At 43.7% G+C, this 14,724-nt stretch overlaps 1 protein-coding gene across 1 annotated transcript in view; it reads left to right on the top strand.

The window, feature by feature from the left end:
* Positions 1–14,371, top strand: part of LOC126191096 (uncharacterized) — a 150,437-nt gene extending 136,066 nt beyond the window's left edge. The window contains exon 4 of the mRNA XM_049931826.1: positions 14,071–14,371. Within this exon, the coding sequence (XP_049787783.1) occupies positions 14,071–14,253 (183 nt within the window). The 3' untranslated portion in view covers positions 14,254–14,371. The remainder of the gene's footprint in view (positions 1–14,070) is intronic.
* Positions 14,372–14,724: the final 353 nt, after the last annotated feature.

Below are 14,724 nucleotides of genomic sequence, written 5' to 3'. Positions count from 1 at the left end.
AGATACGGGAACCACTACGTACCCTGGCACAACGGCTTTGCTGAAGTACATGGACTGCCGCAGCACGCCTCTCTCGTCAATCCAAATTACCGTTCACGCTTCAGCCGACTTTGGTATTCCCCCTAGATTCAAGTTCGAGTCTCAGCCTTGGTCCAAAGAATCAGCTTATACACATCATGAATGTTTGAGACTTGAAAAGGTCTCTAGAACCGTATAGCTTCTTTTGATTATTTCTACCTGTTCCTCACATCTATATAAGTAGCTTTATGCTTATTGATTCTTTCACGAAACACTTCCATGACCACTTAACAGGGGTGATATCCATTTTACTTTCTCGCAATCTCTTTCAGTCCCATTAACAAGAAAATGGCGATGTGTGCCTACCTAAAATCAAACCTTCTGTGTATGAGGAGACTCCCAAGGAAGCAGCATTGTTTTCATGTGAGGAAGCCACACATCACCATTTTTCTAGATCTGATGAGATCGTGAGAAAGTAAACTGGATGACATCTTGATTGGGCGGTCATGGAGCAACATCTACAAACATCAATGATTTTGACTCAAATTTGCTGATTGTGACACAAAATTCACTGATTTCAACCCACAGTAAGAGTGGTTTAAAACCTATGGAATAACAGCATTTAACGATCGTTCATTTGCTAAAGTGTCAAAAACTTATCTCTAAACTATACGGAAATCGATAACACAGACTCCAACACTGCTAGGGGAACCTGAATCACGGTTGGATGCTAAAGAAACTAGCCAAGTAGATGTAGAAGGCATAGTCAGAATCAACGTCATGATCATGTGACGCGAAGCGTCGTAATGGTCTTGGATCTTTATACAGTATATATGAAGCTTTGAGAGCAGAGCTGTCTAACATAGTGGGTGTCTGAGGTGTGAGGAAGTAAACCTGTGAAATTAGTTCTGCGATGAGTCAATTGTTACATGTCTAACTATATTTTTATGACATTTGTAGCTCTTACGGAATGGAAATACGTCTGAATTTACTTTCTGAGCCAGTAACGTTTTGCAGTCAAATGCATGGTGTGTGACATATTGGATTAGCTTACCCTAAATACATAAAACACTATGACTTGGGCCCTAACTTGGCTTGAGTTTATCCCAAATCTCCCTCCCCTAAAGAGATTGGTAGTTCTCGAACGAACGGGTGCAAAGGAACGGTTCACCAAGATGAACGAAAGGACGAGGAACGAATTCCAAGGAACGATCGGTTCATAGTTCACTTCGGTCGCGGCGGTCTACTTATAGTTCCCGGTAACGAGGAACGATCGGTTCATAGTTCACTTCGGTCGCGGCGGTCACTTCGGCAGTTCTCGTTCCAGCCTCGGTCGCGTGCTCGTCTCAGTCTGGGTCTCCCTCGGCCGCACCCGTCGTTCTTCGCCACCTGTCTCAGTTCCACTGCCGACTGCTCCTAGTTAGTTCAGTATCGAGTTGTTCGTTTCGCTCACTGCGCTCGCCTATTTTACAAATGTTCCAAACTGTTTTTGCACTTGGTTCTGGCTATTCAGCGTCAACGACCGGTAATCAGAAAGTATTTTATAGTTACGTAAATTACATAGAAATTACGTTGTATGTAATAGGTACGTCTTTTCAGACAATAAAAGGGCATATCAGCTTACTTTATTATATCGATGAACAGCAGAAGATATACTTATAACAAGCCAAGATTTTTTGTAATTCATATATTTTTTGGTTTCATCGACTTGATTTAGCAGCTAACTTTAAATAATTTGCTTAATTTTCATATAAAACGATTTTCATGTATATTTCATATACAAAACATTACATTTAGGAAGGCACTAATTATTTTGAAGTTTGGTTGTTTCCAATTTGCATTACCTGCTAGTTTGGTTTCTTCGAAAAAAAAAGTGGGTTGTGGGTCATTTTGGCTCAGTAGGAAAAGCGGTGCCTCTCCATTTGAAAAGACATAGATTGCCATAAAATCGTATTTACTCATCATCTCAAAAACATTTGTTCAGAAAAAGCTTTCAAACCAAAAACTTTATTACTGCGAACTTAATTATTATTATTATTGCTGCATTAACTTTAATAATGTAACATAAAAACCTAATTTTTACTAAGCGTGTGACGCAAGTATGACAAATCCACATTTTATTTTATACTTCCATAAAGTCTCTACTTCGCCTACGAACTCAGAGACAACGTGAAGTATGTATAGGGTGTAAACGATTATTGTTTACAACGTATCATAGCTATGTAGTGGAAGTCGAAACCAAGAATTTTATACAAGACACTTGTGGTCTATTAAGTTGCCTTATGTGTATGCAAATGAAAACTGGGAAAGGAATAGAATGAGGTTAAAAAAATGAAAACTGTAATATACGGCGAAAACAGTTTCCACAATGGAGGAATATAAAATGATACTGGAAAAAGATAAAGACATTGTCGAAGTGCAAATAATGCTTATCAATTACTTTGAACACATTCTATGGAGAAATCTGGAAACAGTAGTGGTGCTACCGCCAGAAAGGCACTATGCTGCTGGCTGTTGGTGAGTTCGGTTCGTAATTCATAAGCGAAAACTTGTTAGGCTGTGTTAAAAAAAAACCAGTCGTACATATTGCTTCTACTATCAGGTAATTATGATTATAGATCTCTGATTGCATACAAAGAAATTCAATCCTGCATTCAAAAATAAAAGTTATGTGTGTTATTTTAAAAACTACATTACATTTTGAGTATAAAACACAAATGTAACGCTATTGTTGTATCTTGACTGTTCTACAGCTTGGAGTTAGTAGCTCTACCACTCGTGAATAGCAATATCGCTTAGACAGCAAGGTGAACTGGAGGGCTAATATACATACAGTCCCACCTCTAAAACCCAACTTCTGTTTACTGCCAATGATAGCCCACGTGAGTCTGAAGTGGTGTACAGGGCTACCACGTTGAAACCAGTACGTGTCTTGTTTGTCTGTTATTGAAGACGGAAACGACCCATCAGGGTGTTTCCGTTTCACCTGGATGATTCTTTGGGTGCTATCGCCAGAAAGGCACTATGCTGCTGGCTGTTGGTGAGTTCGGTTCGTAGTTCTTAACTAGGCTGTGTTAAATTAAAAACAGAATGCTTCGCCAACGTTAGGGGTTTCGATTTACTCTATAATTAGGTTTGCTCTGTTTCTTTGGAACTTTATGGTGTGAAATCTTCGCCACTGAGTGATGATTAGGTCGAGTTAGAGCGATCTTTACCTTGTGTGAATGTGAGAGTAATTATGTCTTCGTGTGCGTGTCTTTCTTTCCGTTCTAGTTTATGTGTCTCTCAGCTTTATGTGTGATTAGATGTACCGATTTCCGCATGTGCTTTGTTCCTCGTAATTCCTCATGTTCTTCGTTCCGTGAGCCCTCAGTTCGAATTTCGTTATTTCAATGTGTGATCTTAATCAGATTAAATGATCAGCTATTTGAGCTCCTAAATTTCCATAATGTGGGATTTTAGTAACCTCTTTTGCTTGTGGGGTCCACGTGCTGCATGAATCAGTGCGACCTTCAGCTTTCCTGGTCTCATTGATCTGTTCGCAGTTTCCTCATGATTTAGTCTAACTTTCTTAGTTGTGTGTTGGTTTCTCTTGAATTTCGTGATTTTTATCTGTTTCAACAAGGTGTCACTAAGTGAGTAATTTATTCACCCACGTGTTCTTTCCCTTTCGTGTCTGTACTGAGGAACCCAATTTCCGTAACGTATACATGTTGTTCAATCGGTCTAAATCTCTTTGCCGGAATTGTATTCTTACGGTGATGGTTAATTTCTTTCATAACTTTATCTTCATGTCTGAGTCCAGTTTCAGTACATGAGTCTATTCGTTCCTCTTTCTCTCCTTTCACTTCTCGTATAATTGATCGCGATGAACGAAGTTTTACTATTTCAACGTGTCCTGATGGGTTGTTAACGCTCATGCACCAAACAACATTTCGATTAGGATGTTCCCCTTTTTCTTATTTATCCTATCTCAATTTAAGAACATGTGTTTCCAGTAAAACTTAATAATCCGTGTACTGCAGTATTCTTTCTAACTTACCACACCATCACCTTCATCGCAAACTTCAGTTGGGCAAATGACTGTTTCTTCAGGATATTGCAGTGTTGTTTTTCCGAGCTCCATAAAGGGGACAGTGATAGGAATGAAACGTAATTTCAAAATGGTTCAAATGGCTCTGAGCACTATGGGACTTAACATCTGAGGTCATCAGTCCCCTATAACTTAGAACTACTTAAACCTAACTAACCTAACGACATCACACATATCCATGCCCGAGGCAGGATTCGAACCTGCGACCGTAGCGGTCGCGCGGTTCCAGACTGAAGCGCCTAGAACCGCTCGGCCGCACCGGCCGGCTGAAACGTAATTTGAGAAAGAGCTCCCATCACTCAAGTGCGTAGCCCACACTTTATTAATTTATTGCTTATTTTATTATGTGTTTACATGTTCATATTTTGCATAATTTGATTGAGTTATATTAAACCATATACACTCCTGGAAATTGAAATAAGAACACCGTGAATTCATTGTCCCAGGAAGGGGAAACTTTATTGACACATTCCTGGGGTCAGATACATCACATGATCACACTGACAGAACCACAGGCACATAGACACAGGCAACAGAGCATGCACAATGTCGGCACTAGTACAGTGTATATCCACCTTTCGCAGCAATGCAGGCTGCTATTCTCCCATGGAGACGATCGTAGAGATGCTGGATGTAGTCCTGTGGAACGGCTTGCCATGCCATTTCCACCTGGCGCCTCAGTTGGACCAGCGTTCGTGCTGGACGTGCAGACCGCGTGAGACGACGCTTCATCCAGTCCCAAACATGCTCAATGGGGGACAGATCCGGAGATCTTGCTGGCCAGGGTAGTTGACTTACACCTTCTAGAGCACGTTGGGTGGCACGGGATACATGCGGACGTGCATTGTCATGTTGGAACAGCAAGTTCCCTTGCTGGTCTAGGAATGGTAGAACGATGGGTTCGATGACGGTTTGGATGTACCGTGCACTATTCAGTTTCCCCTCGACGATCACCAGTGGTGTACGGCCAGTGTAGGAGATCGCTCCCCACACCATGATGCCGGGTGTTGGCCCTGTGTGCCTCGGTCGTATGCAGTCCTGATTGTGGCGCTCACCTGCACGGCGCCAAACACGCATACGACCATCATTGGCACCAAGGCAGAAGCGACTCTCATCGCTGAAGACGACACGTCTCCATTCGTCCCTCCATTCACGCCTGTCGCGACACCACTGGAGGCGGGCTGCACGATGTTGGGGCGTGAGCGGAAGGCGGCCTAACGGTGTGCGGGACAGTAGCCCAGCTTCATGGAGACGGTTGCGAATGGTCCTCGCCGATACCCCAGGAGCAACAGTGTCCCTAATTTGCTGGGAAGTGGCGGTGCGGTCCCCTACGGCACTGCGAAGGATCCTACGGTCTTGGCGTGCATCCGTGCGTCGCTGCGGTCCGGTCCCAGGTCGACGGGCACGTGAACCTTCCGCCGACCACTGGCGACAACATTGATGTACTGTGGAGACCTCACGCCCCACGTGTTGAGCAATTCGGCGGTACGTCCACCCGGCCTCCCGCATGACCACTATATGCCCTCGCTCAAAGTCCGTCAACTGCACATACGGTTCACGTCCACGCTGTCGCGGCATGCTACCAGTGTTAAAGACTGCGATGGAGCTCCGTATGCCACGGCAAACTGGCTGACACTGACGGCGGCGGTGCACAAATGCTGCGCAGCTAGCGCCATTCGACGGCCAACACCGCGGTTCCTGGTGTGTCCGCTGTGCCGTGCGTGTGATGATTGCTTGTACAGCCCTCTCGCAGTGTCCGGAGCAAGTATGGTGGGTCTGACACACCGGTGTCAATGTGTTCTTTTTTCCATTTCCAGGAGTGTACATTCCAATTATCCAATCATAAGAAATTTTCCAGTTCAGTCTCACCTTTAATGTATGAAAAAGGGCTTGGGCTGGTGGCAGCCCTGTAATTTTATAAAATTTCATTCATCACACGATTGGGTTGAACACAAAAAACGCATGTCCACTTACGAGGTGCATTCAAGTTTTAAGGCCTCCGATTTTTTTTCTAATTAACTACTCACCCGAAATCGATGAAACTGGCGTTACTTCTCGACGTAATCGCCCTGCAGACGTACACATTTTTCACAACGCTGACGCCATGATTCCATGGCAGCGGCGAAGGCATCTTTAGGAGTCTGTTTTGACGACTGGAAAATCGCTGAGGCAATAGCAGCACGGCTGGTGAATGTGCGGCCACGGAGAGTGTCTTTCATTGTTGGAAAAAGCCAAAAGTCACTAGGAGCCAGGTCAGGTGAGTAGGAAGCATGAGGAATCACTTCAAAGTTGTTATCACGAAGAAACTGTTGCGTAACGTTAGCTCGATGTGCGGGTGCGTTATCTTGGTGAAACAACACACGCGCAGCCCTTCCCGGACGTTTTTGTTGCAGTGCAGGAAGTAATTTGTTCTTCAAAACATTTTCGTAGGATGCACCTGTTACCGTAGTGCCCTTTGGAACGCAATGGGTAAGGATTACGCCCTCGCTGTCCCAGAACATGGACACCATCATTTTTTCAGCACTGGCGGTTACCCGAAATTTTTTTGGTGGCGGTGAATCTGTGAGCTTCCATTGAGCTGACTGGCGCTTTGTTTCTGGAATGAAAAATGGCATCCACGTCTCATCCATTGTCACAACCGACGAAAAGAAAGTCCCATTCATGCTCTCATTGCGCGTCAACATTGCTTGGCACTATGCCACACGGGCAGCCATGTGGTCGTCCGTCAGCATTCGTGGCACCCACCTGGATGACACTTTTCGCATTTTCAGGCTGTCATGCAGGATTGTGTGCACAGAACCCACAGAAATGCCAACTCTGGAGGCGATCTGTTCAACAGTCATTCGGCGATCCCCCAAAACAATTCTCTCTACTTTCTCAATCATGTCGTCAGACCGGCTTGTGCGAGCCCTAGGTTGTTTCGGTTTGTTGTCACACGATGTTCTGCCTTCATTAAACTGTCGCACCCACGAACGCACTTTCGACACATCCATAACTCCATCACCACATGTCTCCTTCATGTCAATGAATTTCAATTGGTTTCACACCACGCAAATTCAGAAAACGAATGATTGCACGCTGTTCATGTAAGGAAAACGTCGCCATTTTAAATATTTAAAACAGTTCTAATTCTCGCCGTTGGCGGTAAAATTCCATCTGCCGTACGGTGCTGCCATCTCTGGGACGTATTGACAATGAACGCGGCCTCATTTTAAAACAATGCGCATGTTTCTATCTCTTTCCAGCCCGGAGAAAAAAAATCGGAGGCCTTAGAACTTGAATGCACCTCGTACATTAGTACCAGTAGACGGGTATGTTACAATGTCTGAAGGTGGTCATTCTTAAACATGTTTTTCTAGAAACATAAAACCAGTTAGCTATCTTGCAGTTATTGAATTTCGTGCCATTTTAAACTTGGAATAACTATATTTGATTATTGAGAGTGTAATTTACCATAATACTGGTGCATACATGCTTCATGTTTGACAGTGGCAACTGTAGAGACTTATTTTAGAACATAAAATCAGCGAGCTATCTGCCAACCATGTAGGCTGCGCAATAGGATGACTCTTTTTTGAATTTCCTGCCGTTTTTGGATAATAGTGACAATAACTGGGTAATAAGTTACAGAAAAAGTGTAACATGTCATAGACTCAGGGTAACTGTACTTACAAATCATACTATCCAATAAATCTTGAAGTTGCTTCGTCAAATAGATTAGTCTGGCAACCATGTGTGCTACACCAGCTTTCGTGACTAATAGGACTCACCTAATTGGCATAGAGAAGTGGTGAAAGTGGTGGCAGGAGGGGAAAGGAGTGGGTAGAATACGTGGCAACAGTGCAAATTGTTTCAATGCTTGGGACTAAAGATTTAAAGTTCTGTGACTTGTCCAATGTTTTTATCAAGATTTTAGGGAGAGGGTCTTAATTTGTTCACAGGATGACTGGCTCGCCCATATTTTACGTAAGTGGCCAGCCATTGACAATTTCCTGTGGCATCCTTGACGCTCCTTTCTCATTTTTCTTACGTTTCATTTTTTATACATTTTTCTTCTTTTCCCGCTTTCTTTGCTTGTATGCTTTCATTTTACTAAATTTGTCCACATTCGTTTCTTTTAATGTGTGTCAGGGCGTTGATGACCTCGACATCGAGCGCCCGTAAGCCCCAACACACAACACACAAACACACTCACACACACACACACACACACACACACACACACACACACACACGGGACTAGCACGTAGATTCTTCAAAATCTAAGCATAAAAGCTACCATTGTGCCAAATAACAACTTGATTCCATCGGGTGCAATTGCTTGTAAGGGAAGAAGGAAAGATATCACTGAAAAACGCGACTGACGCAAAATCACTGCCATATTACGAGCTGTACGAAATTCTGTAGGCCAGCCGTGCCACGGTGTTACCATATACCTGGTTCATTAACGTCTGGAAAAAGTAATACAGTGAACGAACCACTTGCAGATTACTGCAATGTTCCATCCCCTGCTCTCCATTTGATAAGTACAGTTTTACTGAAGCCACGGATAAGAGTGAAGAAAGATTTTTGTATCTGCTTTAGAAATTACCGCCTCACAGTGCAGCCAAAAGTAAGAAGCTGGTCTTCGTTTGTCTGCAAATACGTATACCACTGCAGTGGGAACTTCCCATTAATATCCTCACATATCAAGCTTGCATTGATTTCCTTTGTTCATGGCACCATCAGCTTTCTTTGAATTACAAATCCACAGAAGAATTTGGTGGAAATCATCTGCAAAGCATTAAGAGACTGGTAAGTAACATATTTTTGTATGTACGGTTGTTACATCAAAAATGGTGAACAGCTACAATGCTATCGTCATAGGGTAGGCTTATCCCATAGAGTGTTGCGGAAATGGGGGAAATTGTTGTCTAAAACATCTTCTAGAAAGGCAATCGTAAGGTGATATTACTTCTCGTAGCAAATATTAGATGTCCAATACATTGGGTTCAGATGACTTTTCCTGTCTAGATTCAGAATTTGAGATAAAGTATAACAGACAACATGTACTGGTTTATGAAGTCATTAAATTCACAGATGTGCATGACGAACCCTAATTTACCTGACAAAACTGTGGAGTTTGATTAGGGATATTTTCTTAAAACTGTGGCATAAGGAACAGTGGTCTCTGGTAGCGTGATACATAGTGTTTACATTGTGTTTGATTTATTATTCCCATTAATCTTCGTATCTGTATTGAACTGAAACAACATGAACGACATTGCAAATGTGTACGGTATCGGCTGCTTGGTGTACTTGGAAACGAAGTTGTTCAGTCACGGTACTTGATGTTGACAACAGTAATATCAAATTTACCCTTTGATTTAAAACTTGAATTCAGTACTGTTCGGTTCTGTTTCGGATTGTTTTTCCGGCAGTGTTAGTTGCACATTGGCAGTAATAATAACTGCGTTTGGTAAATGGCTGGCTACAAGTCTTTCAATTGGACGCCACTTCGGCGACTTCCGTGCCCCTTATCTTCCCTGATTATCCAACCAAAGAAAGGGGAGCTACAGTTTAACTTGGAATCCAAATCACATGTCTTCTATGGCGATCTCTCACATCACTGAACGGTGCAAGACACATTAAAGGCAGATATAAGTTTTCATGAGTCCTACTGGGATTCGATCCCGCACTCTCTTGCTTTTTAGGCACGTGCTTTTCCATTAGACTTCAATGCATTGCAGATGATTTCTACCAAATTCCTTTATAGATTTGTAATTCGAAGAAAGTTGGTTGAGCCATGAACATACCGAGGCATCTTCTGTGTGAGCGGTTCAATGTTGTTGCGCGAGCGGCTGCACGAAGACTGACGCCTTCTTAACAAAACCATTACTTACATAGCACGAACTGTTGCCTCCTTGAGCCCCTTGTTCTCGATGTACGCTTGGAGGTCAATCAGTGACGTCATCTCCGAGCGCGAAATTTTCTAAGTCTGGTGTAAATCCAGTCGCCGCGCCTACAGGAAGACTAGTCGTCCGTTTGGCCCGGCGACCGCTGATAGCATATTGATAGGTTTAATGTCATGTTGTGTGGTGGCTGACCTGTGTACTTCGAGCATGTCTATTAACTTATAAAGTTGGGCCTAACCCTGTAAAAATGAGACTTAATAAGACGCCATCCGTGCGCGATATGCTTCATTAACTTTTAAAGGTAAATTCACATGATTGAATAGGGAGCTTCACTCGATTTTGCGATCACGAGGATTTTAATTTTGCACCTGAGGGGTATGCACACTACACCCACAACCACCCAACCCTCACATCATGTCTTGCCAAGACTGTTAACGGCCTCACAGGCCGAAGTGGGTGAGTTCGGCTGTATTCCATGCGCATTATAATGGCCACCCATTATAATGCGCATGGAATTAAAGTGCAGCTGATCACAGAGGTGCAGTGTGGGGATATAATTATCGTATGGCAGCAAAACGTTGTATATATGCTAATGCGTTAATATGGAACCGATTTATGCTGGAAGAAAGCTGGTTCCAGTTGCAAATCTTGAACTGTATACTGCTTGTATGACAGTATGACATTCACGCTGTCATTTGACAAGCCTTAACGTGACTGAACAGTACGGCTATCGAGAAGAGAGACCGTGCGCTGTTAGAGAAACTACACCCCTGGCCATTAAAATTGTCACACCAAGAAGAAATGCAGATGATAAACGGGTATTCATTGGACAAATATATTATATTAGAACTGACACGTGATTACATTTTCACGCAATTTCGGTGCATAGATCCTGAGAAATCAATACCCAGAACAACCACCTCTGGCCGTAATAACGGCCTTGATACGCCTGGCCATTGAGTCAAACAAAGCTTGGATGGCGTGTACAGGTACAGCTGCCCATGCAGCTTCAACACGACACCACATCAAGAGTAGTGACTGGCGTATTGTGACTAGCCAGTTGCTCGGCCACCATTGACCAGACGTTTTCAGTTGGTGAGAGATCTGGAAAATGTGCTGGCTAGGGCAGCAGTCGAGCATTTTCTGTATCCAGAAAGGCCCGCACAGGACCTGCAACATGCGGTCGTGCATTATCCTGTTGAAATGTAGGGTTTCGTAGGCATCGAATGAAGGGTAGAGCCAAGGGTCGTAACACATCTGAAATGTAACGTCCACTGTTCCAAGTGCTGTCAATACGAACAAGACGTGACCTAGACGTGTAACCAATGGCACCCCACACCATCACGCCGGGTGATAAGCCAGTATGGCGATGACGAATACACGCTTCCAACGTGCGTTCACCGCCTTGCCTCCAAACACGGATGCGACCATCATGATGCTGTAAACAGAACCTGGATTCATCCGAAAAAATGACGTTTTGCCATTCGTGCACCCAGGTTCGTTGTTGAGTACACCATCGCAGGCGCTCCTGTCTGTGACGCAGCGTCAAGGGTAACCGCAGCCATGGTCTCCGAGCTGATAGTCCATGCTGCTGCAAACGTCGCCGAACTGTTCGTGTAGATGGTTGTTGTCTCGAAAACGTCCCACTCTGTTGACTCTGGGATCGAGACGTGGCTGCACGATCCGTTACAGCCATGCGGATAAGATGCCTGTCATCTCGACTGCTAGTGATACGAGGCCGTTGGGTCCATCACAGCGTTCCGTATTACCCTCCTGAACCCACCGATTTCATATTCTGCTAACAGTCATTGGATCTCGACCAACGCGAGCAGCAATGTTGCGATACGATAAACCGCAATCGCGATAGGCTACAATACGACCTTTATCAAAGTCGGAAACGCGATGGTACGCATTTCTCCTCCTTACACGAGGCATCACAACAACATTTAACCAGGCAACGCCGGTTAACTGCTGTTTGTGTATGAGAAATCGGTTGGGAACTTTCCTCATGTCAGCACGTTGTAGGTGCCGCCACCGGCGCCAACCTTGAGTGAATGCTCTGAAAATCTAATCATTTGTATATCACAGCGTTTTCTTCATGTCGATTAAATTTCGCGTCTGTTGCACGTCACCTTCGTGGTGTAGTTGTTTTAATGGCCAGTAGTGTATTTTATGTGAACCGCAGCAATTACGGCGCAGTATTGAGAGAGTCGTCAACTGAAAGATCTGAGGAGAGGCCAGTTGTTGTTAAATGGTTTAAAGAAGATGACAATAAAATTCGAAAACACAGGTGACCTTGTAAGAGGAAGGCGTCCTATTGCTATAGGAAGTTATTAGATATGTTGTTGTTCCTGTAACGCAGCACGTATAAGTGCAGTGCTAGTGCTCGTGTCGCGAGAGCTGTCCACGTCCCAGGGTCAACAACACGGAAAGTTTTGCGGTCTATTTTACACTGGAACCAGAACATGATCCAGACGGTGCAGCAACTGAAACCTCAAGATCCGCAGCAAAGTTCTGAATTTGCTCTTCGGTTTCTGGCACGGATAGAAGTTGATGACATTTGGCCGGCCAATCTTGCACAAAGTCACGGGGCGCACTTTACGCTACAGGGTGCAGAGAATACAAAGAACAACAGAATTCTGGGTACCGGTAAACTGTGTGCTGTGCATACAGAGCATCTGCACTCGCTCTATGTAGCTGCGTGATTTGGATTCACAAGGAGCTTTATTCTCTGCCCGTCCTTCTTTCAAGAGAATAAACCCAGAGGGGCTGCCAGGTGCACCGTTACATCTTTTCGTTACCGAGACCTCCTTGCACAGCCTCTGATTCCAGCTTTGGAAGAGCACGGCTATGTCGCAACCACTGTTTTTAAGCAAGTTGGGACAACAGCTCATGTTGCTCGCTCAATGAAAGATCTGCTTAATGCAACATTCCACGAACCTATTATCTCCAGAGGTTATCCAGAGGTGGTCTGGAAGATCACCCGATCTGTATCCTTGTGAATTTTCTCTCTGGTGTATCTATAAGTACGCGTTCACCACGGACACGTTCAGTGTCTATGTGATCTGAAGGGCAATACACAGGCGCGCTTCGCAGATTCCACCAGAACTGTTGCTAGTAACTGTTGAACACCTCGCTTTACGGATGCATCTCGTCGACGTCTCCCGTGATCATACTGGACAAATTGTGTAAGTGGAGGTTTATAATAAAATCAAAATTATGCCTTTCTCACTTGTTGGACCTTTCCTGCCCACGTCCCTTTCCTAATCTATTACATGTGAAAACATTTCTGTGAGCCTTTCTTGCGTTTACAGATTCAGATTTACACCTGGTGACCAAAATTGGAAATAATTTTCTTCCAGCACAAATCCGTTCCGCATTAACGCATTAGAATATCGACTAAGTTTCGATGCCATCTGGTAGTTACAGCCCACACTTCACCTCTGTAAGCAACTACGCTTTAATTATAACCACGCAGTTTATCCGATTTTGTTAATTGCTAAGCAGTTATTTCACTTCTAAATTTATTGACATGCCCACAGCCTTGCCAATTTGACCAGGTCACCGCCGAGCTCGTACACTGCTATGAAACGTGTCAATCTAGACCACTGGTATCAAATTCAAAATACTCAGAAAATATCGCCGAATAACATTCGAAATTTTTTAGGTGGAGTCTAATGCTATAACAGACGGCCACAAAGTACGTTCCATCAAGAACGATGGCAGAAAGTCGCCAAAATGAAGGGACTCGAAGTCAATCATTTACTTCTGTTAACTCATCAGAAAATTACAAATGATAGTAAGCCAACTGCAGGAAAAACAACTGCTCTTTCAGTGTCCTTTAGCAATTAGGTACGCACATATTTCAAGGTAATTCTGACAAGGTGAAGTAGCTTCTGACCTAGAGTTTGAGTTGCATCTTTAGACAGCTAAATTTCATCTCCCTTGAACGCCTAAAAATAAATTTCTAGTCTCTCAGAAATAATTTGTTTTGGATAGCGCGGGTACTCGTGTTCGCTAGAGTAGTAGCTCAGTTTTATATTCCTTCCTTTTTTTATGTTGCAGGGTGTATACCATAGCTACAACGCCTTCCTAGATGCAACTCCACTGGAGAATGCGCCAGAGGGTTACTGGCTGGTTGACATCAGAGCCATGAAGGGCATGGAGGTGATGGGGTGCTGCAGGGCAACAGGACAGATCTGGCCAGATGTCATTCCGGGGGAGGAAGAGGAGGAGGATGGAAGGTAGACACTTTGTATCGAGAACTGTCTATCCTTGAGACTTTCATCCCCTACTAGCACGGCAACTCTCGTTTAATTTTTTTGAGCCTCTGTATCTTTACCAAATAAAATAAGCGTGAATTACACTAGAATTGCTTTACTAAATTATAAAAAAATGTATGTATCCATCAAAAAATTCTTGAAAGTGTAAATGCTGAAAACTCAATGTTTCGTAATTTTATTTTATGAACTGGTACTTCTTGATTTTTGCAGTCATATTCTGATCAATAAATAAGCTAGAAATGTGTGTTTCGAAGAAAGAACAATACTTCAATATGTTCCATGGTCACGCACAGTGCGGAAGAGTGTGCCTTCCATTGCCATATGTACTCGAAACCACCTGTCATGTTTCACGCAGGTGGCATACACTGATAAGCCAAAACGCTATGACCACTGGCTACCGTAATATTGGCTGCCGCGTGTTGACGTTGCGGGCACG

The sequence above is a fragment of the Schistocerca cancellata genome, chromosome 6 (genome assembly GCF_023864275.1).
Source record: "Schistocerca cancellata isolate TAMUIC-IGC-003103 chromosome 6, iqSchCanc2.1, whole genome shotgun sequence".
Classification (NCBI taxonomy): Eukaryota; Metazoa; Arthropoda; class Insecta; order Orthoptera; family Acrididae; genus Schistocerca; species Schistocerca cancellata.
This window is presented reverse-complemented; position numbering and strand designations above follow the sequence as displayed.